The following is a 27,304-nucleotide window of genomic DNA, read 5'->3' as shown; positions in this document are numbered from 1 at the left end:
TGAATTTACTCAGAGAAAAGTATCAATACCGGTACTCCTATAAAATACTCGGATCAAAGTATCGCTGCTAGTACTCATATTCAGTAAAAGGTATCGAGTATATTCGATCCAAGTGAGTAATTCGGAATGTTTACCAAAAGTGAAGAAACTTGTTTAGTAGAAAACAAGAAAAAAAGTTTAAGTTTGGACGAAACCGAAATATTATAACCCATTTGTATGCTCATATATATTGTGACGAATATTAGCAACACTAAGGGATAATATCATCTCTAAGCCGATGCTAATCAGTGACTTGTATGCACATCAATAGATCAATAATTATGTCTACACATATGTACGTACACGCAGCGGAGAAGAGACGCACAAACACATGCAGATATCTTATCTGAGATGCTCCCAAAAGTATGCAATTATAATTGTGGAAGTGTCGCTCACAAATTCACGCGCATATGAGAAGCTATACACGTGCATCTGTAGTTATAATTATATAGCAGTAACTAGGTAATTAAATTCTGGAAGAGCCTGGAAGTATGCAAACGAGAAATCACAGAGTAAAAAAGGCCAAAACAGTAGAGGCACGAGACAGACTTGAATACAATATTAGCTGCAATATCTGCACAAACGTTGACAGTAACATCCAAGATGGAAAAAAATCTAGAATCGCAGGAGACACGTGCAACATCGAAGATTGAAGCACAAGAAACGCGTATTATGTCAGAGATGTCGAAACAGATTACACCAAGATGGAAACTCAGCTGGAATCGCAGCAGAACCGTATAGCAGCGAAGATTGAAGCACAAGAAGCATGAATATCCGAAATGTCGGCGCAAATTTCAGCACAGATATCATCGCAGATCTCTGCTCAACTGGAAGAGCAAGAAGGACGTATTTTCTCGAAGTTGGAGGCGCAAGATACAAAAATTTTACAGTTTGAGGAAAAAGTCGAGGCCGAGGTGGATGCTTTGGGAGGACGTATCGAGCAGTTACAACTAAACCGCCCAGCTGTGCCAGCGAGTAATCCGAAGGTAAAAACTCCATCTTATGACGGCTCTGTTCCTTTCCAAGTATTCAAGCTTCAATTTGAGAAGACATCAGCAGTGAGCAACTGGAATTCTGAAGATAAAGTTGCTGCACTGTTCGTGGCATTGAAAGGGCCTGCAGCGGAAGTCTTACAGACGATTCCAGAGTACGAACGGAACAGTTATGAAGCATTGATGGCCTCTGTCGAGAGACGTTATGGAAGCGAGCATAGAAAAAAAATATACCAAATTGAGTCGCAAAACCGTTACCAAAAAGCAAATGTGACATTGCAGGAGTTTGCTTCAGATATTGAAAGATTGTCTCATCTTGCAAATGCGGACGCACCCGTGGAATACACTGAAAGGGCAAATATTCAGAGCTTCATAAAAGGCATACGAGATATGGAAACGAAGCGAGCTACATATGCGAATCCAAAACTAACATTTGCTGAAACGGTATCGCATGCTCTGATTCAGGAAACAGCGTCGCTTCTGTGTAAGTAGAAAGGCCAGAGTGTGTAGACGCAATATTGGAGGGGCTGACAAGATCGCCAAAGCGGAGGGAAAGAGTTATTAAATGCTTCAAATGCGGGAAGCCCACCCACATTGCACATCATTGCGATCTTGATCCTAGTGGTTTCAAAAGCATGGGTGGTCCTAACAAAGCTGGAGGGGATGAGCTAGAGCGAGTAAGATGTAGAGATCGAGAACTAGCTTCAGCTATTGAATATCTTGTGATATCTGTGTCGCAAATTGGTAGAAAATTGAGCAGTCCTACCGTCAGAGGGAATGTGGAATGCAAAGAATGTGTACTGACTGTAGATAGGGGCGCATCTCATTCCTTGATGCGATCTGACTTGGTCAACAGGAGAGTAAACCCGTTACCTGGAGCAAGGTTGCGTACGGTCACTGGCGATTATAACCAAGTCCAGGGAGAAGTGATACGTGAAGTCTTAATTGGAAAGGTCACAGTCCTACACAAATTCGTTGCGGCGGAGATCGTTGATGAAGTCATATTGGGAGTGGACTTCATGGTTGACCATGACATCAAGATCGATATGCAGAGAAGGGTGATGGGTTATGAGAACCAGGATGTGCCACTTAACTTCAGTTTGGAAAAGAGTCAAAGGCAGCAGATCGGGCAAGGGTTGATGGAACGAATGGGCCAAACAAATCAAAACCATAGGTACCTGGAAGAAATACACTGGCATTGCCAAACCCTAATGGACGCACTATAACGACTGAAAGAATTTTCCAGAAAGAATGCAAGGGTGGTTTCAAGCCAGCGCGCACTACAATAGTGAAACGTCAAAACCAGAGGTACCTGGAAGAAAAACACTGGCATTGCCAAACCCTAATGGACGTACTATAACGACTGAAAGAATTTTCCAGAAAAAATGCAAGGGTGGTTTCAAGCCAGCGCGCACTACAGTTGTGAAACGTCAAGACGATACTGATGATGCAAAGACAATCCGTCAAGATCAAGCTCTGCGAAGTAGTTCTTCATTGGCCAAAAAACAAGGTGCGAGGGAACGGCCCAGGGTAATGAGTAGAAAGATGAAACACAGGTACGACAAGAAAAATAATTCGGAAGGTTTCCGGGAGAGAGATTTGGTACTGCTATACAACCCTCATCGGCGGAATGGTGTTCCATCCGAATTTTTGTGCAGTTGGGAAGGCCCGTACAGAGTTGTGAAGAAGATCAGTGATGTCATCTACCGCATACAAACCATTGGGAAACCACGAAGTAGAAGAGTCGTTCATTTGGAGAGGCTAGCAGCGTTTAGATCGAGAGATTTGACTAATCGGGACGATCAGATTTAGGTGGAGGGCAGTGTGACGAATATTAGCAACAATAAGGGATACTATCATCTCTAAGCCGATGCTAAGCAGTGACTTGTATGCACATCAATAGATCAATCATTATGTCTACACATATGTACGTACACGTAGCGGAAATGAGACGCACAAACACATGCACATATCTTATCTGAGGTGCTCCCAAAAGTATGCAATTATAATTGTGGAAGTTTCGCTCACAAATACACGCGCATATGAGAAGCTATACACGTGCATCTGTAGTTATAATTATATAGCAGTAACTAAGTAAAGTCTGGAGGAGCCTAGAAGTATGCAAACGAGAAATCACAGAGTATAAAAGGCCGCAACAGTAGAGGAGCGAGAATCAGTTTGATTTAAGACGCTATCTGGCGAGCAATAGTAGGGTTATTGTGAAGAACTTTAATAAAGGCCATTTTGCATTATTGAATAGTGGAGTTATTTATTCAACAGTTTAGTGATTCGAAAGTGAGCAGAAGATTGCAAATAAGGCGAATTGCATTAAATTCGTTACAACACTTTTAAGGATAGATACTTCACTCAGTACTTGGAAACAAGCATCGAGTACGAAATACTCGAGTAGTTTTTGAAAAAGTATCGATCCTACATACTAGCGGTGGAAGTGTCATAAACGAAATTCAATTGTTCGAAAATGTAAAAAAACTATAAAAAATTATAATGACAACGTGGTCGACGAACCAATGAAAGTTATTCTTAGTGCCCTCACCCCAGCGGGTAGGCTTGACGTAAAAGGCGACTAAAACAAAAAAAATTCATTCAAGCGGTTGTGTAGCGCAACCTTTTCAAGAGGTTGCCAGCGCAATATATAGCTTCTCCAACCCAATTGTCAACTTCAGCTACCCGACCCCAAGCTCCTTATGGATCTAGGGTGTGGGAGGCCTGGATGGCCTAGAAGGCTTCATATGGTCTTACCAAATCGTTCATGAGATGGTCGGGCTAATGGTGCTTGTTACCGTAATGTACCGTATCCGCATCCGGAAAAGGACCGTCAACATCTATAACACTCCCCAAGGCCTTCGGGGAGTATCCTTATTGCTACAACAGCAACAACATTCTTAGTGCCCTGGTTTATACTGAATGCAACTCTCTAAACGCTTGCTTAAAAAGTATGATTCTGTAGGTAAAATATAAAGACTTTGCGAAATGGCATAAAATAAAATCAAATAATCTTTTTTGAGTCTTAAACAAAAAATGTGGACCAAGTTTCGTGAAGAAAACAAATTGGGAATTACGGTCACCCTAACTGACTGACTGAGACATTCCATTCCGATTTAGGTTACGACTGATTGGACTCAGGTGTATAACGGAATTCGGTTAGTAGAAATAATGGAAAAACATATAGAACCAACGTAGCCATATGTTTGGTTTTTGGGATTGAAACACAGACTTAAGTATAAGATAAATCATATCGCATTTAAATTTTATTTGTCATCCTCCTTAAACTTGGTAAACTCACTGCCGGCGCATCCCTATTATATACATATGCGCATATTTAATAAAATTATGCGTGTAAGCCTATCATTGAAATTGAAATAAAATAGGATTGGCTTATGATTAAACGGAAATGGGTTTTCGGTCTATATACCTATTATGGATTTGGTTAAATTTCACTTTCTAAAATCGCTTAAGCCTGTAATAAAAATTCAATTAAGGTGTTGTAAAAAGTTTTTGTTGGGTGTCCAGATAGTCGTTTAATTTCCATACACATCCGGTAATCTATTTAATAAAATATTTTTGTATCTTGGTTAAATACAGTATCAATGATTACGTGGGCATGTTGCTTAGAAAGTCAGTTACCTGTAATTAAGTTGAACCACCTTTAAAGGGAATAAACCCTGCAGAATGTCTCAACTCATTCCGAACCCACCTGTATAACCTATTGGATAATAACTTGTTTTGGGTTGATCGTTTTGTTTTGGGTACGTCAAGTCTGCAAGTTTAAACTCTTTTTGTTGTTATTGTTGTTGTGATACAGCTTCCCTCCATCCAATAGATGCGATCACTCACAAATAGTCATAAAAATCCTCTAGTGGAAATCCAAGGAAACTTCCAGTTTCAACATGGAACAACACCAAAGAAACATGGGTGCTAGAGGCGTTAATTACACATTAAGATGGTTGGTTTGGTAGGGACATACATTGGGTATGTCGGCGTTGATTTTGGATAAGATATACTTTTACCTGTTACAGTATTAAGATCGAAGTTGTGGCAGAGTCACGCGCGGTTCCTTGGGAAATTGCTTACCTTAACTACGGGCGTAAGGTATTTGGCATTTAGAACGGGGTTCACCGGTCAATTATTGGCATAAACCTGTGACCTATTTTTGCTTTGACGGCTAAGTTGTTATGCACCGTATTTTTTCATAGTACTGAGGGAGAGAACTCCCTAAGTTCCTGGGAGACGGGGCCTCTTCAATTAGATGTCTGTTGCGATGTCTAGTAGATTTCTGGGTATTCGACGGGAGCTGTTTGTTCAGCATTCCGCTTCCCCCTTCATGGGGATAATTTTCGTCTCGTTGAGTAAATGGTGTTCTGGTACAATAAAAATACATCTTGTGACAGTTCTAGGCGTGGTGTCTTTACGGGCCTGCAGTTCCCTGCAGTGTTTTTCTTTTCAGCTTGGCAACCTTATCGGGTTAGCTAGCAATGAGCGTTTCTTTTTCTTTGCTCCAAGTGCTGTCGGCGAGGGACTTGGGGATTTTGTTATAATTGTGCTTGCCAAAATGTAGGTCTTAATCGAACATCACATTGTGTATTTTTGAGTGTCGGACGTCTGTAGCATAATACCATCGACGTGGTCGAGGTAGAAAGCAGGAAGTACTAGGGAGATAGTCACGAATTTTACAGCAAATTTAATTAATGGAAGGGCCATCGTGCATTCATCGGCGTAAGACACAATGGTAACTGCAACCGGGACGTACCGGAGCTACAACGCTCCCTAAAACCATCGGGGAGTGTCTTTATCGTTAATACAACAACAACAATAACCTCCAGACTACAAAGACAATTTGCGGTCCACCTTTTGAGACTAGAAAAGACTCTTGCAGTAACGTGCCGTGATTTACTGTATCAAAAGCTTTTGACAAGTCAATCGCTACGAAAATTGTTAATTCCGTTCGGAATGAATTTGTATGTAGATGACGTTTAGCGCGGTGACGGCGCTATGTAAATTTTCGAAAGCCATGCTGATGATTGGAAGTCCCAAGCTCGCGGTAAAATAGGGGAGCAGGAGGCTTCAAATGTCTTGGCTACTGGTGATAGGAGAGATATCGGCCGATATTAATTTCCGATGAAAGCTGGTTTCCCAAGCGTTACCACACTCACCATTTTCCATCTTTCGAGGATGACGAAAGTGCACAGAGACAGGTTGAAGACGCGCGCCAGGTAATTAAATTCATCGTTGCCAGGGGTTTAAAGTATCGGTATGGTAGTCCCGTCCGGGCCTACTGCTTTAGATGGCTTAGCAAGTTTGATGGTTTCTATAACGTCTGTGTGAGTGATGTTAGTAGGGACGCGCTGTGTTGCAATGACCTTGTGAAAAGCGTGTACCACTTGACAGGCATCAGTCGGGATTGGGAGGAGGGCAAAAAAATTGATGAAAGTGCTTCTCTCTGATGTTATAAATTCGGCTGATCGTTCGAGAGGTGTATGGGTAGGTCGTCGGATGCAACGTTAAGATCGACTTCCAGTTGACGCAGTTGACAAGTCCTCCGCTAATAACAGAGACGTCTGGCGAGTTACGATAATGTCCTACTATACGTGTGGGGGCGTATTCGTTTATCGTGCAGAACGTTGTGTAATCTGCTTGATGCGCCAATATATCACCTCTTCTATCAGCTTGCACCTCAGAATGCCACAGATCATGATAAAATTCAGTTTAATGTACCATGCAGAAACCTCCGACAGTTTGAACCCATAAAAATTGGGTTTTCTAGAACTATTTATGGTATAAATGCTCCTATTTCTAGGGCTTGTTCTGATGTTAATATGTTTTTTAACTCCTCAGGTGCTGACTACACTTTTCTTTATGCTGCCTTAATTAACAATCTAAGATCTTATTTTTCTTAGGATTAAGTTAATGTAAAAATTTGCATAATCTAGTCTGTAAGAATCTATAAATTCAAAGGCTCAACTTAAATAAATAAATAAATAAATAAAAAAGTTATAGTTCTGGGCCCAAACTTTTAACTGTTTGGGGATATATTATATTATATATATGTACATATGTATATTTTTATCATTGCATATTCACTGGAGTTTTTAGTGCTTTTCCGATGTTCTTATTTATACGAAATAGTCGTGGATATGAACCAGTTTGACCAATTGCCGTTTCAAGAAGATATCAAGGACAGCATATATGTATAATAATAATAGGACATCTTGACATTTCTTCAAACTTCTGCAATTTTGTGCATAGTTCAATGCGGCCCACAGTGGGCATCGTACTGTACGATCACGGATGAAAAACATATTTTATTTATATAATAAACATGAATCTGTCAAACTACTCATAAAAATTTCAATAAAATAATGATATTATGAGTACGTCTTGACACTAGTAAACATATATCATTCAAAGATACGACTTCAGAGATATTGTGATAAAAAATGGGTTTCGTTCACGGATCGTAGAGCACGATACAGATCCAGCCTTACATATGATTGTTCTAAAATGCCTGATGCCTGCCATATCTTGATGATCACTCCTGTTTCTGCTTCATCTGATTCCAGAGCTTGTTAGTCTCAATTGACTCCCATTAGCGCTGAAGTACCGTTTTGGTGCCACATTCGTGAACTAGCAAATTGAAATTGACTTCAAATTAAAGATTGAATGATTTTGAAATCTGGTTCATTATTATAAATTTCGTTATGCTTAAATATTTGAAAAGCTCCTCCAGGTTTTTTTTCTATGGCGATGGATTAAAAAAGTCAGAGCTTGTTTCTCCTGCATGACTTGCCAACCAAAGGCAACGCTGCATAACTTTGCATTTTGTATAAAGCTGGTTTTTTTGGAACTGAAAGGGAGTTGTTTTGGTACTCCTGTCACATAGGATACTCTAGTTATCTTGTTTTAAGCAATTTCCAGTTTTTCCCTCAGTGAGGTTTAAGATACTTTTGCACTGAATGAATTATACAAGTATGAAAAATGAAATTTGAAAGCCACAACGTGTCAAAATAAAAAAAATGTCTGACCGCCATTCCTACATTGTACATTTGTGGGTGGTCCACGTATTTTGTAGTCACATCTTCCATCATTCAACTGACTGTCATTCATCATATGCGTAGATTCATATAAAATTTCGTTCTATTTTTATAAAACCATTCGGACTTTTTTATGCTGAGTTGAACAGTGCGTACATTTAGAGTTGTATATTTTCGTTCTAATTAATCCCAAAGGTCTGCTTGAGCAGTTTAACATTGAAGAATGAAATTATGCGTCTTCAGTTTTATCCACACAATTTGAGGTGACAGCTACACTTTTGTATTTTTTTAGTTTGCACATAATCGTAGGGAATTTAATGTATATAAGTTATGCCAGCATTTTTAAGACATGGTACCTACATTCGTTCAAATTTCTGTGCGCAGTAAAGTTTTAGCGCCTTTGTATTTGGACTCATGAAAAACTTTTGTCTCAAGCATTTGTGGCTGTAATGGTAAAAGTATTTGGTAAGCAATTTGGCGTCACTTCAATGTGACGTCCTTTGTATATAAAAGATTGACGTGTTTTTTAAATAACTTAATAAAAAGACAAGAAATATTTTTGGGAGAAGGGCTTTACGCCACGTAAATTTTCTCAAGATTTTAAATGGGATAACTCGAAGAATAGAAAGTTTAGTCATAACCAGCGTTGCCAGAGGCAGTGCATATAAATCATAGTTTTTAAAGAAAAATGTTTTCAGTTTGACATTTAGATATCAAAATAGCCTACTTTACGCTCAAACGTCTTCAGTTTTTGATTTATAGGGAGTCTCTTAGGATCAATGGATAATTAACCCTCATTTTGACGGATACCTGTATTGTCATATTGAGTACCCATGGTTCTGGCTGGACCCCAAAGAAAACTTAACTTCAATTTATCGAAACTGCACTTTATTTTTTTTTAATACCATCTTGAAAACTTAAACAAGACATTTTATTAATAAAACAAAATAATTAAACTAAAATAAGTTTGTTTTTGTGCACTTAAAACATATGTATGTAATAGCATTTTGAGTGTTGCTGGCAAAGAGATTCTTCACACTCATGGCAAAATAATCTTGTTTTTTTACTCAGAGGAAACAACTGCCCTATTCTTGTGTTTTTTAATTTCGGGTGGGATCCATGCTTTATTGCTTCGAAGAGTTCCAACGTAGGACAGCCCCAAGCTTATTAGGCGCTTACATAAATTAAAACTAGAAAAGTTATCGGCAACTACTATGTGTCCTGAGTTTGCATATTTTGAAACCAAGCGTATCTGTTCGTTTTCTCCTTGGTTTTTTTGCTCTCTCTTCATTGGTTACTTTTCGAGTATAAATATCTCCAATCAAATGAAAATTAGTTTTTGCATCACATGCCCACTATACTTTTATACCGTACCTAGCTGGTTTTGAAGGCATGTATTGAGTAAATTTTTGTTATTCCTCGTTAAGGAAAGAGTTGCTCGTCACTGTATGGACGAAAATTCCTTTGAAAGCTTCCATTTAAAAAGTTCCAAATATATCGTATGGGTGCATTTTCTGAGCGAAAGGATCTAGTGCGCCTGTCATCGAAGCGCATATAACGGGATATTGTCAAAAAACTATGGTAAGAAATTTTTACTCTGAAAATCGGCATTTGAATCGGTTTCCATAGAACCGACGCCGCTTGGTTATTGATGTTGCTGACTCCTGCTGCAATAAGAATACCGAGAAAACCACTCAGCTCTGCTTTTATATGATTCTTTCAAATTGGTAGGACTTTTCAAGTTCCATTGATTTGTGTTTTCCATACCGTATTTGTTTGTTTCACTTATTATAATGTATGATATGTTTGGTGTAAAACTCATCAAAAACTTCAACAGGAGAACTCGATTTGATAGTCGATCCACCAGGAGCACGTAGTACCTAATGGTAGCGAATATTACCACATTGCGCCACTGTCTTGCTCCAAACGGTCGCATCCTTACCAAAAAAGTCGTTACTTGCATCAGTATTCAAATCATCGTCGCTATCTGAACTGTTATATATATCTGCTGCGACCTCACTTTCATGTTCAGCTTCAATATCTGAAGCTTCAAATTCCGACTCATTTTCCACTTCTGAGACACAATCTTTCTGGTCATTGTCATTATCGTTTTCAACTTCCTCGGCCAAAGCATTTGCAACCAACTCATAAAATGTGGAATCACTACGTGGCACATTATCATAAATAAAATATATTTTACTCATTTTTACTAAATAAATACACTTTTCACGGACAACACCGAATTCTAATGTCACGTGCAAAGTGACAAAACAAAAATATTTTGGAAAACGGGACTTCAAACACAAAAGAGCAAAGAAAGCCATGCACAATCCGAAAATAAAATAGGCCGATGCATACGAACGAATTTAGTCATTACGCTATTTACTTAAGGGTCTGGCCAGACCCATCAGTACTCAATATGGCTTTGACACTGAAAAATTCAATTTAATAACTATTTACATATGTTTATAAATGTATGCATAAAAAAATTTTGCTAAAATACATGACGAAGGATATCAAGAAGCGTTGAAACATAAACTCATCTCCTGACGTAGAAAGAGTGAGTTAAAGTTCAAAAAGGTCTGGCTGGACCCATCAGTACAAATGAGGGTTAAGTTGATACGAGTAGTAATCGATTTTTGGGTGGGGGGGGGGGGGGGGGGGGGGATGCTTGAAGTGTAGCTCATCTATGAATGATTAAATGGCTTATTGAGGGGAAAAGAGGTAGTTCATTCGAATTGCAGGAATGGCGACTTAAATGCGGAAATTAATCTCGTAGTTCAGTAAGTATTTCTGGTGGAATATCTTCTGCTCTTATACACAGGCATCATACAATTGTTTATTTACCATGTAGTCATCTTAAAATACATACAAATCAGAAGGGTAGCTTCCTTTAAATCCTCTCTAGCAACTAAATACCAAATGCTCAACTTGTTAAGTAAGCTACCTCAATAGCACAGATTCGCACATACAAAATGCCAGCAGTACAATAAAAGTCATCAAACAACAAATCTTAACTATTTTCAAATTCACTGCATGAACGTTTGCTGCAATGAGTCCTACTAACCAACTGAACTTCAAATAGTAAGGACTTGCATGTGAGCAGAATATTGTTTGCATGCGTATGAGCATTTGGTGGTGCTCAATAGCCATGCGCAGAAAATACATATGTGAGCAGACAAGAGAGAAATGCCAAATTTAAAGCATTGAAAGCTTAATGTCTTTACGACGTTGGTTGTGTTATATTTGGGACACTGTTAAGCTGCGTACAAACTTTTACATACATACATACATATGTACATACGTCTGTATTAGGGCGGGTCGATTTAAAAAACCGCTCATTGCTCTGTGAACATCGGATTCTAGGGATCAAAATAAGAAACTTTGCCGAAGGAGCCATACCTCTAAAACGAATTCTGATGTCCCCCCTTTGGTTCGAACTTTTGGGTAGGGACAATTTCAATTCACAGTGATACCTTAATTTTTTTAAAACAGTTGAATAAAAAACCCACACAACTATGTTTACGACATGCAAATGCATCACAGTGATGCCTTGGTTTTAAAAGGGGGTTGTAAAAACGCTAATTTCTAATAATTTTTTTTAATTTCTTTTCTATTACTAAGTTAAATTAATTTTTTCATTTACATATGTTCTGACTAAATAAATTTCTAAAGAGAAAAATAAACTCCAAAAGAAAAAACATAGGCATTTCAAAGTGGGATTTTTCAAAATTTGCCCCTAGGACCCAAAGGGGGGGACATCAGAATTCGTTTTAGAGGTATGGTTCCTTCGGCAAAGTTTCTTATTTTGATCCCTGGAATATGATTTTCACAGAGCAATGGGCGATTTTTTTGCCTCCCCACAAACCGACCCGGCCTAGTCTGTATGCTTAATACTTATTTGCAAACTGTTGAAATCATCAGTTCTCGAACCATAATTAGCATGTCACTTGTTCAGACTTAACATGTGATAAATGTATTATGTTGAGGCAGTCCAAACCTGAGGGATCCCTTAAGCCTAGCCATAAAAATACAACAGCGCAGTTCTCCAATAGTCTTAGAAGATCCTCCCAAAGCTGCGTTGTCTAAGCAGCGATTAAATCTGAAGTTGCATCGTTTTAAAAATATCTGAAATTACATTATTTTGTTGAAAATACAAACTCTGAATTATTTGCTTGAAATAAAAATTTGTGTTTTAATTTAATAGAAGTTATGTTGCCTGCTTTTTTTGTGACTTACAATTTTTTTATATATGATATGTTCAGATCCTATCATTTAATTAATTTAGTGTGAACCATAAATGACAGGCCTTGAGAATAACTGAATATTTGAGGAAGATATGGGCTGCTACGCAAATCAAAATAATCAAAAAAATAGCTATGTTCTCTTGTTCTTTCAGGGGGAGCTACATTTTGGGAGTTTCCACTGTCAGCTTGTCGTTAAAATTAAAAGAAGCACGACGCAAATCGGAAGAGAAGCTTGTCCAAAAATCTTTTCGGAGGTTATCGCGCCTTGTATTTATTGTTTTATTCCTTTTTGTAGTATTTTTTGCGTACAACAATCCAATCATTACTTTCACAGCTTTCTTTAAAATCATGAAAGTTTAGCATAAACGTGTCGCGACAGCAACACGCGAAACTCCCTTAAGTTCAACTACATACATATATGCTAATAATGGTGCCACTGGGCGTTTGAGCAACTTTTAGTTCCGCACAAGCGGTCTCCGTATTGGATTCAGCTTAAAGCTGGAGACATTGGTGCTTTATCGGTAACCGTATCGGTAACATTATAACAGCTGATTCGACCTATCTTATGAGAATCAATGCAATCGATTATTGGTGCCGCTAAGGTCGTATCCGTATCGTAGCCAACCAATTGGGTTTTGGTTTACCGTCGTAACGATAAACAGCTGATTATATTAGGGATACGGATACAGCGATACGACATACGGCACCAATGACTCCGGCTTAACTCTAGTGACTCATATCACACTTACACTGCACTGCGTAATTTTGGGTGAAACATTTCAAATGCGACGCATTTCCTTATACAAATCACATTTCCGAAAATACTCATTGATCGCATGTCATCGCATTTGGCCTGCAAACGCAATCCAAACCTTCGACCTACACACGCTCTTGATATTTTCTTACTAAAAGAAACCCGCAACAACACGATGGTGAAACGATGTATCACAGTCTTAATGTTATAAAACCCAGTTTCCTCTAGTTTTGTAATGCCAGAAACTTCTTTGTATTTTTGATATTTTTTTTTTATTTAATCGTTTAATCAATTATATCAGTGCATTTTCCTGCAATGGATTTGTTATCTCTCAGTAGAGTCCTGCAGGAGAATGACGTGAAATGCGAATAAGGTCCATGTGATTGCTTTCATGTTACTCATTTGGAAGTACGTATTTCGAGGCCAGTGAAAATCTGTCCCAGTGTGCCTACAAGAAACAGACCCTTGAATTCCATTTTTACAGGCAGGTTTAGAAACACTAGCACAGACACTTCGAAGGAAAGTTGGAAAAAGTATTTCAAATGAAATGTTTCTTTATTTAAAAACCACAGAGTTTCAATTGTAAATCAAAGGCAGGCAGGCCAATAAGTATACGTAATAAATGTACAGATCTCTGTTATTTGTATTAACGTTATACAGAAGAAAACCATTCAGCGTTGGATGCAAATAAAGTAGGTTCAAATGAGTTTTCAAAATATTTTTCATTGCTAAAAATTTACTACGGTTAATCATGTGCTCTTGTGTTAAGATAAATAAACAATAACAATGATTTATATGAAGCATTATAATTTAAATAATTTACCGTGAGCCAATAAACCAATATTCAGATTACAAAACATTTTTCAAAATTATTGTTTAATTTATCTCTTAGTGTTGTAATAATACGGTTCATGTCTATTGTCTATCGATTTGAGCTTCATGCTATAAATTTGTATGTGTATGTTTTTAGGTACGTATGTATGCATGTGTACATGTTTTACACATTCCGCTGTATGTAAAGTAAACAAGGAAAAAATTCTACTTCAGAATTAATGTTCGATTAACTTTATGGTGACAATTTCGCTGGCTAAATATTTACGAATGCCAAAGAACACAGCGCAGCATCATTTCACACCACCCACCGTACACTGCGCACCATTCAGCTTTCGCGTATTATGCCAGTCACATAAACATTCCGTTGACCTCATAAATTTTTGGATGCGTCCGCGTACATTTTGCTGCGTGGTCACCTTAAATTATACAGAATGATTTTTTTTAATGTAATAAATATCCATTTCGGTTAATTTTTAATTTAAGCAAATTTGTGGAAATTAAGTTAAAGCTTTTTGGAGCCCTAAACTTTTACAATTTCGAAAGGTTAAATTTCTATGTAAATTATGTCATAGAATGTTGTACGGAAAGCGTTTTCCTCAGTGGTTTTTCTCGTTTTATGAAAAATATATTTATTTATTCATCTACATTAATGTCGTCGCCTTCAAAATAGTCCCCATTAGATATTATGCACTTGTGCCAGCGCTTCTTCCAATCCTCGAAACACTTCTCAAACTCGATCTTTGGGATAGCCTTTAGCTTTTTCAGCTAAACGCTTTTAATTTCATCTATTCTTGTAAAACAACGGCCCTTCAAGGTTCTCTTTATTTATGGGAATAGAAAAAAGTCACACGGAGCCATATCTGGCGAATTTGGAGGCTGGGGCATCGTTACAGTATCGTTTATGGTCAACACTTCACGAACAAGGAATGAAGTGTGAGCGAGTGCATTATCGTAGTGCAAAAGCTACAAAAATCCTCACTTGTCCATCCTCTGTTTTACTCATTGCAGACTCACCGTAGGACTTTCTTAACATTTTGCATACTTTGTTACAATTTATTTAATTTTTACGCAATATTTGATACAAATCCTTTGATCCATTTTTGAAAACAACGAAAATCGCCAACCTCATAGAAACACGTCTAATCTTAGCAGCTATAACTTACAAAGTAAACAATGAATTCAGCAGAAAATTGTATCATACTTCAAGGACATGTGTTTCAGCATTATAAAAACAATTGACAATTGGACACTCCAAACTCGTGAAATAAAACCTTTTAAAAAGCTTCTAAAAGCTAGAAAATAATTAGATAGGTCCTAGGTACTAGTCATCACAATCCTCATCAATCTAGGGCGTTGATCAGACAATTAAATAAAAGCGTTGGTCGTGTCAAATTATTTCTATTGATAGTCATAACTAAACCAACTGAACCTTAATCAGGTTATGCTACGCTTAACATTTTTAGAAATTTCGTGCGCCCAACGCTTTTATTTAATTGTCTGATCAACGCCCTAGATTAATGAGGAGTGTAATGACTAGTATCCAGGACCTACCTAATTAATTTTTAGTTTGTAGTATTTTTATTGTCTCTTTTTTTTACATTTGGGCATAATTGATCCCCTTTAGTCCCTTTCGGGCAGAGATGGGATTAGTCAGTTTGAAATCTATGTAGCACATTTTAAGAAATATTAAAAAAACGGGATGAAGTTAGTGAAGTGAAAAAGATTACAGGTGATTGAATCAAATTATTTAAGAAAAATGCGGAGCCCTATACCCAACCTAAATTACTTGGACTTATCGACTACGCCGGATTTAGGGTTACATTTTCTAAGAATATTTTTTATTGCTTTTTGAAAAGCGGGCGAACAACTTACATAAAATAGATTTGGTGGTTTCGCAAACCCTTCAATTGTGTTTCTCCTATGAAAAATGCGACTGAACCATATTTGTGTCCTTATTGAAACGAAAAGGGACTAGTCTTCATATGTTCTCATATGGCTACAAAGGGGATTGCTCATATCCATCCCTTTCGGATATAAATGGGTACAATTAGTCTCTTCATAGGACAACATCAAACAGAAGGGAACAGGTCAACTCATACAAAGCGATCAAAACTGGCATTTGTCGCATACTTTGCGACTAATCGCGGGTTCATCTTAGGCTAATCACATTCTTTGCAGGGTTCTTACACACACATATACGCGCATATAACTAAGCAGGAGATACAATATTTCTAGAAGGTGAAACGTCTAGAACTTAGGAGAAATATGCGGACGAGGTAACCGAGAGTATAAAAGCAGCGCAAGCTGGGGAATAACTAATCAGTTTGATTTAAAAAAGTGATCGGCACGCCATAACTCAGTTGAGCCAGACTTGCTTCACACAATTTCCTGACTTGTTCCAATTTCGTTCTGGACTCCTTTTTTTCTGAGCAAAAAAAAAATTTATTTCAGCACTTCAAAAAACTACTGCAGAATTAAAAAAAAAAACTTAGCGAAATAGTAAAGAAATTGACTTGAATGTATCTTTATGTTTTCATTTTTTAAGTCAGCTCCATATATTTTAAACATTTTATTTCCCCGATTGCGGCAAATGTATTAAATAAAAAATAAATTAAATATGATTTTTTAAGCGATATTTTGGCGATATTTGAGGGACTTGAGAATATTTCAAACTTTTTCGGAATCAAAAATGAAATTTTCGAAATTTTTTTCTATAAATGCATCCTCTCCATGTTGTAATTTTAACTTTAATTTCCTACTTGGATGCTTGCTCTCGTCTTCAATAATACACTTACGTTTTAATTTTTGCCGACCACTGATTTAAACACACTTTTGTGAAGCATGTAATAATTGCAAGTACTACTCCCAAAATAGTCGAAAAAAGTCCAGTTTGCGATACTAAATATTGGTGTTATTTACTCGACAGTTCAGCGATTCGAACGTTAGCAGAAGATGCATAATTATCAGAATTCGTTACAGTATTATGTGTTCCAAATATGAGCCAAATCGGACCACAAATACGATTTTTTTAAATATTTCGATCCATGCACCACCTATCGGAGTTTTATTTCTTATTATTGCATTGTCATCGGGTTCCGAATTATATTCAAGTTTCAAGCTTGTAGCTTATCGGGAAGTTACTTAAATTTCAACTACAAAATTCTGTTCGCTACACAGAGTCAAGCTAAATAAAACCGTTTAAAAATATTTTGGAGTTAGCGGCCTCTTGGCCCGGGTCCCTCTCGGGTCGGGGGCCCGTGGCATTTTGCCACCCTATTGTTACGCCACTGAAGCCAATTAAATTTTTTGTTGCAAATGATGTCTGGCAATCAGACTAGTGACTCTTAATATCGTGACAAAGGTGGTTCATAGCGTTTGGTTACAAGACGGCTGAAGCTTTATCGTGATCATTCCTTATTATTCGAGAAGTGTGGACCGAAATATGTTTACTGAAAAACAGAGAAGATCCTGGTACGATTCCCACTAATTACCCAATTTGTATCGAAAGTGTGAGGAATGCTCTAAAATACAACAATATTTAAGTGCAGCCGTGTCTATTATATTCAGATTTTACCACGTCATTTCAATGAATGTCTCAGCAGGATAATGATCATAAGCTAACGAGGAAAACTAGCAAAAGACTTGTTATGATAAAAACACATAGAACATTTCAACTAACCACCACAGTTCTCAGATCTTAATACTATAGATAATGGATGTGTAGTTACTAACGTCATTCCCGCAGTCAGCTATTCGAGCAATTAAAAGTATCTCCTGGGTCCGACTAAAGGCGCATCCCTGCCAATTCTTGTCAGCAACTAGGGTATTAGTGGATCAGTCAGCAAAAACTATGGACATTCGACGAAGTTATGCGCTCAAATCAAATGCCTCACATACATTTTTATTCACAGTTTAATGGAAGTTCAAGCAATTTCATTACTGGACATGAATAGAGGCAAGAAATATCTTCTGGCTATGATTTAAGTCACACCCATAATATTAATATTTTTGTGGCAATGGTTTAGACTTAATGAATCGGATTGATGTATCAATGTGAAGCCTACAGCTACATCTTTTCTATCATAGGATCCTCAGTTTTTCGTTTATTCGATTTTGATAGTGCGTGGCTCTAATTCATAGAACATCATTGTATGTTTTGGAGACTAACTTCGAAAATCGGAGAAATTACTTTTTGCTTAGAGCTCAATGTCCTCTAAAAACTTGGCCGTTAAAATACATGTGCATACATACATTTGTCTATATATATTTGTTAAGGATGGAGGGCTTTCTAAATTTAAACCCCGGGTAGTTTTATATTTTCTGTTAGTATAAGCCGTGTTTTTTTTACATGTATATTCGTCTACATTTGCAACTAAAAAAATGCTCATGAAGAATTACACGATTTATGGAGAGATAGTGGAGATACAAACCTTTTAGTATTAATTTTAAGCGCAACAATCTCATAAGTACAGATAAAGTTATGCACTTAGCAGTCCATATAAAATTTAAATGCATATTTATATATATACATGTAAAAAGAACACAGCTATAATATAAATATATATTTGTAATACTATTTTTTACAGGTTCAAGATATGTGTTTCCTGTGAGGGAGTATAAATGCTTCTAAAAAATATCATACATCCGTAACAAGTGTGCACGTATTAACGCATTAACGTGGAATTACAAACAAACTGTTACGAGTATCTAATACTATGTTCAAACAGAAAAATAAATTGAGGAAATTTCGATTTGAATTGAGTGCTGTTCATACAACTCGATTTAGCTTACACAATAGTAATTTGATAGCTGGTTGGCTCATCTCTACAGCAAGAACATACCTTTGTTCAGACTGTCAAAATGTGCGTGTTGGTATTAGGCGAATGAAATGGAATGAAAACATAAAACTTTGAAATTTTTGTGTGTTGTAAGAAAATGTGTTCAATGTTTTGGTTTCATTTTGAGTTTGCCATCTTCTTTTGACAATCTCTACTCCAGTGAAATGAAAGACATAAAATCAGCTGATGAGATGAGCCAACCATATAGTTCAGCCGTGCGTAGCTGACGTTTAAATATACTCAATAAACACACTTTACAATGTTGCATTTGCAGTTTGAAACAATTTATTATGCAATTTTTTTTAAATTGGCAATTTATTATTACAATTTATTATATGACAAATTGCGTAATAAATTGCCCAAATAGTATAAATTGCCAATTTGGTGTGTGTTTGAACCTAGTATAATGTGTGTTGTTGGTTTAAGCCACATGTGAACAAATGTCAGAGTTGCTAGTTTCAGCCGTTACAACAATTGGATGGTTGCAGGAAGTTGAATGTTAACTGTAAAGACAGTCAACACTACGTGACCGACATTCGTAAAACGCTCTGTGAGTTTAGTACTTTAATAAATATATCATTCAGCACTGTTTGCTATGTTTTAATTCGCTTTTCTGGTTGGATGTGAGTATTAACACTGAGTATATGAATGACATTTAGCGGGTTCGAAGCATCGCTTCTATAAACAATTAAGCCATTTCAATCCAAAATACAATCTTCATACTATTCCAGCATGAAAATAATGACAATGGTGTAATTAAGTAAATGAAATAAATATACTAGTCGTTTATTTTGAAAATGGCTTAAGTCCATTTTTTCTTATATTGTGATATTTAAGGGGTTGTGTTTGATTTGTTTCAAAAATATTGTTAAGTGGTATTAATTTTTTTTATGGCTTTGTGACCCTAAACATAAATAAAATAAAAAAATAAATGTAAGGCGCGATAACCTCCGAAGAGGTCTAAGGCAGAGCTTCTCTTCCAATTTGCGTCGTGCTCCTCTTGATTTTCCCTACAAATTGGCCGGACGGAACCTACATGTTTTATGCCGACTCCGAACGGCATCTGCAAGGCAGATGAGTTTTCACTGAGAACTTTTCATGGCAGAAATACACCCGGAGCGAATGCCAAACACTGCCGAGAGGCGACCCCGTTAAGAAAAATTTTCTTCTAATTGAAAAACCTTATTTCTAAAATTTTGATGTTGCTTTGCCCGGGGTGTGAACCCAGGGCATACGGTATGGTAGGCGGAGCACGTTATTATCACACCACGGTGGCCGTAATGTGTTTTGTAAAATTTACTATAAAAATAAGCTGTATTTCAGAACCTAAAATGGACTTAAACCACTTTCAAAATTAATAAAATGACTTTTTTGTTTGTGAAAAGGAATAAGCTAACCTATTTTTAAGAAATTAAATAATAGAATTTGTAGATATTTTATCTTTGATGTAGATGAATGTAATAGCTTTAAAATAAATAGAGAAGCTTTCAAGTTAGTTACATATTTTTATTTATGTCATTAAAAAAATGTTTTTAAAAATAAATATTAATTCATTTATTTATTAAGGATAATATTGAAGATTTTGCCATATTATTTCTCCTCATTTAGGTTATGTGTGAGGTTATTAAAATATTCAGGGTGCATGACTTTTTCAGACAACAATCTATGCCCAATACGTGGTTAATGATTTTTTCAGACAACAATCTATGCCCAATACGTAAGCTTGTGGTAAAATTTGATGTTTCTAGCTGTTAAAATGAGGCAGAAATGGCGAAAACCCTCTTATTGAACAATCGATTGTATGAGAGGTATATTCTATAGTGGTCCGATCCGGTCGATTCCGACAAATGTCACCATCAAAATATGCCTGCTTACCAAATTTCATCAAAATATCTCAAAAATTGAGGGACTAGTTTGCGTTCAAACAAACGGACAGACGGACGGACGGACGGGCAGACGGACATGGCTAAATCAACTTAGCTCGTCCCCTGATTATTTTGGTATACTTATTGGTGGGTCTAACGGAAACATATACATAAAAAATGATTTGGCGCCTTGAAAATGAAAAAAATCGATTTCGACCAAAACAAGTCCCAAAGCAAAGAGTATATATTTGTCAAGAGGCGTCACTCGATACTTTTGTTGTTGCCAAAGCAAATTACTCGATGTTTTCTCAAGGTAGTCGTTGGTTTTTTTTATCAGATGTATTTATAAAAACGCTTTCTATACATTTTCGTGGGGTATTTGTGTTTATTTGACTGATTGTATTAAATTAATTAATTAATTCTCTTTCTAAAAATCGTAATTATGCAAAGTCACTTTACCGCATAACTATATAGGATTCAATTAAAAAAAACTAAACAAAACTTCCTTGAGAATCACATTCGACATGACAGGGTTGCTTTGGCAACAACAAAGTATCGAGTGACGCCTCTTAACAATTTAAAAAAAATATATACTCTTTGCCCAAAGCCCAAAAAAAAAATTTGTTTTAAACTGTTAATGACAGCGTTTTTATCGCATAATTTTAAGTGGGATAGGAAATATGAGACAAATTCGTTTTCATCGGCAACACTTTTGCACGTTTCTGAAGGAACCCTTGAAAAAAAAAAAAAAAATGACGAAAAAATAAATTTTTTCACCAAAACACTCCTGAAAACCCAAAAAATATTTTTTTTTTTCAAAAAACTGTTATCGCCAAAGTTTTTAGCGGACAATTTTGAGTCGGACAGGGTATACATGAAAGTTTTAAAATCAAATGAAAATTTTTTAAGTAGGTCATGAAAAAAACCTTAAAAATCAAGGAAAAAAAAGTCAAAAAACTCAAATTTTGCAGGCTCGCAAATTATTTTTTTGGGTATGCTTAGTGGAACTTTTTTTTCCTGAGCCCAAAGTCTATCGAATAATCGATGGCGCGATATGGGTTAACTTTCGTCCATGCAAATCAACCCAGCTTATTGTATATACCTTAGTAACTCCATCATATCCTTATGCTTAGGAGTTGAAATGGGACGTACATTTATGTATAATGCTGTTAATTTTATTTTTTTTAAGTTCCCTGGTCTTCCCCGACAAGGTAATGAATCAAGTATTTTGAACTCTTTACCCACTTCCATAGATCCTTTATAAAGAATTTTATAGGGTGCATTTTTTATAAATCGCATCCAACATATCCTTAGCCAATTTACAGGTTTGCCACTCGATTTTTTTAATCTTTTGAATTGCTTCATCCAGATAATAATTAATAATAATAAATTTTAAATAAATATTAAATAACAAGTTTTATTTCAGTGGACTTAAACCAGTTTCAAAATAATTTTTTTTTGATTTTGTTAGCTAGGTAATTTTCAAGTCACCAAAATCATAACGATTTTTATGATACTAGACTTAAATTGTTTACAAAAATAAGATTATATAGGATTGTGATTATTGTTGTCATTAACTCCATTTTTTTTTATTGGACTTAAACCACTTTCAAAATAAACGACTCATATATAAAGTCATAGACATTGGCGAAGCGTTTGTAAATGAAGTTATATGCTTTTATTTTATTTGTTTGCACTTCTGGGCGAGAAAATTAAGTAGTTTATAAGTAAGATAATTAAAGTAGTTACCCTAAGCTTTTGCCTATTTACGTTTTTATACTCAGCGTGCTTAGCACACAGAGTATATTAACTTTGATTGGATATTAAATTGTATCGCAGTTGTACCAAGTTTACCTCGTGGCACGAAGGAGATGATCGGCGTCTTCCTGTGTGCGCCTAGCTGTCCCGGAGCTTCAGCCCCTTATGTGGATTCGTTGACCAAACGACCGACCAAACCACCAGTTGAGACAAACCCAAGGCCTAACAAGAAAAAATTTACGCACACGTAAGGGTTAAAGAATTTCTTGCCTCATTACTCAATATGATCGTTGGTTAACCTTGTTAGAAAGCGACACAACACCTTTCTTTTGCCTAGCGGTTCTTCTACCAATTATTTACCGCTCTTAACCCACCCAACCATAACTTCTCAGATGTTAACGAGATGTCCCAAAGTAAAGCAACAACAACATCGAATTTCAGACCATTATTACAAACTTAACAATTCCTGTTTTATTTAATAAAAAGACTAATCAACTAAAAAGAAAAAAAGACCAGAATTTGATTACATACTGTAACGAATTTACTTGCAATTTCCCTTATTTGCAATCTTCTACTAAGTTCGAATCACTAAACTGTTTAATAAATAACTCCAATATTGAATAATGGAAAAATGGCCTTTGTTAAGGTACTTCACAATAACACTTATAGCTTGCTTAATTAAATCAACTGATTGATAGCTTAAATGAAACTGACTTCTCGCTTCTACTGTTGCCGCCCTGTTATACTGTCCGATTTCCTTGTTGCATTTTTCTACGCTTTTCTAATTCCAGAACTTACTAGGTAGTTATAAATTTCCCAGCTACAACTACAAATGTATAATTTTTATAGCTCTCTCATACCACATGCGCTTGTATGTGTGAGCGAAACTTCCACAATTACAATTGCATACCTTTAGGAGCGCCTCAGATAAGATATCTGCATGTGTCTGTGCGTTGCCTCTCCGCTGCGTGTACGTGTACGTGTAGACACAATGATTGAATTATTGATGTGAATTCACGTCACTGCCCAGCATCGTCCTAGAGGTGGCAGTACCCCTTAGTGTTGCTAATATTCGTGACAATACTAAATTTAGTACTAAAGCAAAAAAAGTACTATTTTTACTATTATGCTTAAGTTCGAACATCTATAGGAACGGCGTGGAATCGGAACAACTTTTCAATAACAAGCCTACTAGGTGTGTGATAATCCAAATTAATCTACAAAATTGCTATACTGCGGTAGTAGAAAAGTGGAAAGCATTTGAAAAATAGCCCAGTTAATGTAATTTATATTTTTTTGGAACAAGTAAGGAAGGCTAAGTTCGCGTGTAACCGAACATTACATACTCAGCTGAGAGCTATGGAGACAAAATAAGGGGAAATCACCATGTAGGAAAATGAACCTAGGGTAACCCTGTAATGTGTTTGTATGACATGTGAATCAAATGGAAGATATTAAAGAGCATTTTAAGAGGGAGTGGGCCAAAGTTCTATAGTTGGACGCCACTTAGGGATATCGCCATAAAGGTGGACCAGTGCTGACTCTAGAATTTGTTTGTACGATATGGGTATCAAATGAAAGGTGTTAATGAGTATTTTAAAAAGGAGGGGGCCTTAGTTCTATAGGTGGACGCCTTTTCGAGATATCGCCATAAAGGTGGACCAAGGGTGACTCTAGAGTGCGTTTGTACAATATGGGTATCAAAAGATAGGTGATAATGAGTATTTTAAAAGGGAGTGGGCCTTAGGTCTGTAGGTGGACTAGGGGTGACTTTAAAATGTGTTTGTACGATATGGGTATCAAATTAAAGGAATAAAAGGTTTTAAAAGAGAGTGGTGGTAGTTGTATATGTGAAGGCGGATTACCGCCATTTTTTATACCAATACAAAGTGAGTTCAGATAAGTACGTGAACTGAGTTTAGTAAAGATATATCGATTTTTGCTCAAGTTATCGTGTTAACGGCCGAGCGGAAGGACAGACGGTCGACTGTGTATAAAAACTGGGCGCGGGTTCAACCGATTTCGCCCTTTTTCACAGAAAACAATTATCGTCCTAGATTCTAAGCTTCTACCAAATTTCACAAGGATTGGTAAATTTTTGTTCGACTTATGGCTTAAAAGTGTCCTAGACAAATGAAATGAAAAAGGGCGGAGCCACGCCCATTTTGAAATTTTCTTTTATTTTTGTAATTTGTTGCACCATATTGTAACGAGTATTAGCAGCACCGAGGGATACTATCATCTCTAAGCCGATGCTAAGCAGTGACTTGATGCACATCAATAATTCAATCATTATGTCTACACATATGTACGTACATGCAGCGGAGAAGCAACGCACAAACACATGCATATATCTTATCTGAGGTGCTCACAATTTGTGCAAGTATTACTCACGCGCATCTAAGAAGCTATAAACGTAGTTGCGGCTGGTGATTTTGTAGCTGATAACTAACTAGTAAGTTCTGGAATGGAAAAGCCTAGGAGTATGCAACGAGGAAACCAGACAGTATAAAAGGCGACAACAGTAGATGCGCGAGAACCAGTTTCGATTAAGCACTCTATCTGCCAAGTAATAGAAGTGTTATTTTGAAAGTACTTCAATAACGGCAATTTTGCATTATTAAATATTGGAGTTATTTATTCAATAGTATAGTGATTCGAACTTAGCAGAAGGTTGCAAATGGAGAGGATTTGCACTAAATTCGTTGCAATTGGTGTCAGAAGAGGAATTGTTGAATAAATTCCAGAGTTGCAGAGCACAACAAAGACATGGCGAAGTTAAGTGAATTAAGGATCCAGCAACTGAAAAAGGAGTTGGAAGCCCGTGGATTGAATACAACCGGCAACAAGATCGAACTTTAAGCACGTCTACGAGACGCTATGGAGTCGGAAGGAATTAACGTGGAGGATGATGTCTTTCATCTTGATGGGGACGAGACAACAACAAAAATTTAAGAGAAAAACGAAACATCGCAGGCAGTTACCACCACAGACTTGAACGTGATATTGGCTGCAATATCTGCACAAACGTCGACAGTAGCATCGAAGATTGAAGCACAAGAAACACGTATTTCAGAAATGTCGACACAGATAACATCCAAGATGGAAACTCTACTGGAATCACAGGAGGCACGTATAACATCAAAGATGGAAACACAACTGAAAGAACAAGAGGCACGTATAACAGTACAACTCGAAGCGCAAGAGGCGCGTATATCACCAAAACTCGAAGCGCGTATGGAAGAGAAAATAACGCAGTTTGAGGAAAAAAATCGAAACCGAAGTGGATGATTTGAGAGGTCGCATATAGGAGTTGCAATTATATCGCCCAGCTGTTTCAGCAAGCAATCCAAAGGTAAAAACGCCATCCTTTGACGGTACTGTTCCTTTTCAGGTCTTTAAGCTACAGTTTGAGAAGACCGCAGCAGTGAACAACTGGAACAGACCATTCCAGAGTACGAACGGAACAGTTATGACGCATTGATGGCTGCTGAAGAACGACGGTACGGAAGCGAACACAGGAAACAGATATATCATTTGGCAAATGCGGACGCACCCGTAGAATACACCGAGAGGGTTAAAATTCAGAGCTTTATAAATGGAATACGGGATGCCGAAACGAAACGAGTTACATATGCGAACCCAAAGCCAACATTTGCTGAAACGGTATCCCATGCACTGACTCAGGAAACTGCGTCACTTTTGAGTAAGCCCGCATAGAAACCTCATCGCATGGAAGTGGAAAGTGTAATGTAACCTTAGTGAAGGTTCGCTAAGTTTTTCTAGCGGCAGTGCAATGTCATACGGGGTTCTGCATGCTAGTTAAACCGGGTCTAGCTCTTCGGATGGGGGGGGGGGGGGGGGGGGGGATTCTTGTATGAAACATTACTACTGCATACATACATAAACATTTATTTCATGCACTATTAAAAATTATTTCACAAAAAAAAAAAAACCGGAGCAAAACGCACATTATACTGAAACTGGACAATACGGGAGAACTGGTTATTCCGACGAACGGATATATAACATTTCCTAAGGGGTTAGATGTAGATAACGAGATGGCAAACGAAACAAAACAAACTGAAAGAGAACACTATTGAAGAGACAAAGATGATAGTTGTCTTCTCACTTAAAGCTAACATCCATACACTGATTTTTAAATTTTTTAAACTTTAAAATAAAATTTTTTTTCTCAAAAACTATTCAATAAAATTTAATATTTTTTGTTTTTATGGTTATGTATTCTAATGTTTCGTAGTCACTATTACTGTAGTTATAACAAAAATGGTTGGTTGAATAATCCGTGATAAGTGCGCTGTTGTGTAGGCATATATGACTTGGATAATGACGTCAGGAACACAGGTGAAAATATGTGAGACTTTTCCCAGCGTTAAGGTTGTTTCAGTAGGGCGCAACTTTTGCCGAAACGCCACTTTTGCCGGAGCTCAACTTTTGCCGGAGCACCTTTTGCCGGAGCACCTTTTTGGCGATCAGAGAAGCAGGAATTTTCTTAAAATTCTTTGCGTATCTCACGTTCATTTCAATAATGACAATAAAGGTTTTTCCTATCGTGTATGTTTTTATACTCAGTTGAGCAGAGCTCAACTATGTATAGGTTCCTGAGCACTCATATCAGGTCGCTATTTAAAATTAACGATATCGGACTATAACCACGTCCACTTTTTCGATATCGAAAATTTCGAAAAACCGAAAAATTGCGATACTTCATTAGAAAAGAGAGATAAAGCGACGAAACTTGGTAGATGAGTTGAACCTATGACGCAGAATAGAAAATTAGTAAAAATTTTGGACAATGGGCGTGGCACCGCTCACTTTTAAAAGAAGGTAATTTAAAATTTTGCAAGCTGTACTTTGGCAGTCGTTGAAGATATCATGATGAAATTTGGCAGGAACGTTACTCCTAT

General features: G+C 36.9%; 1 protein-coding gene across 1 annotated transcript in view; it reads right to left on the bottom strand.

Annotated features, from left to right (window-relative positions):
- Positions 1-14,213: 14,213 nt before the first annotated feature.
- Positions 14,214-27,304, bottom strand: part of dpr18 (defective proboscis extension response 18) — a 217,743-nt gene continuing 204,652 nt past the window's right edge. The window contains exon 8 of the mRNA XM_067781933.1: positions 14,214-14,331. Within this exon, the coding sequence (XP_067638034.1) occupies positions 14,264-14,331 (68 nt within the window). The 3' untranslated portion in view covers positions 14,214-14,263. The remainder of the gene's footprint in view (positions 14,332-27,304) is intronic.

The sequence above is a fragment of the Eurosta solidaginis genome, chromosome 4 (assembly GCF_040869045.1).
Source record: "Eurosta solidaginis isolate ZX-2024a chromosome 4, ASM4086904v1, whole genome shotgun sequence".
Classification (NCBI taxonomy): Eukaryota; Metazoa; Arthropoda; class Insecta; order Diptera; family Tephritidae; genus Eurosta; species Eurosta solidaginis.
This window is presented reverse-complemented; position numbering and strand designations above follow the sequence as displayed.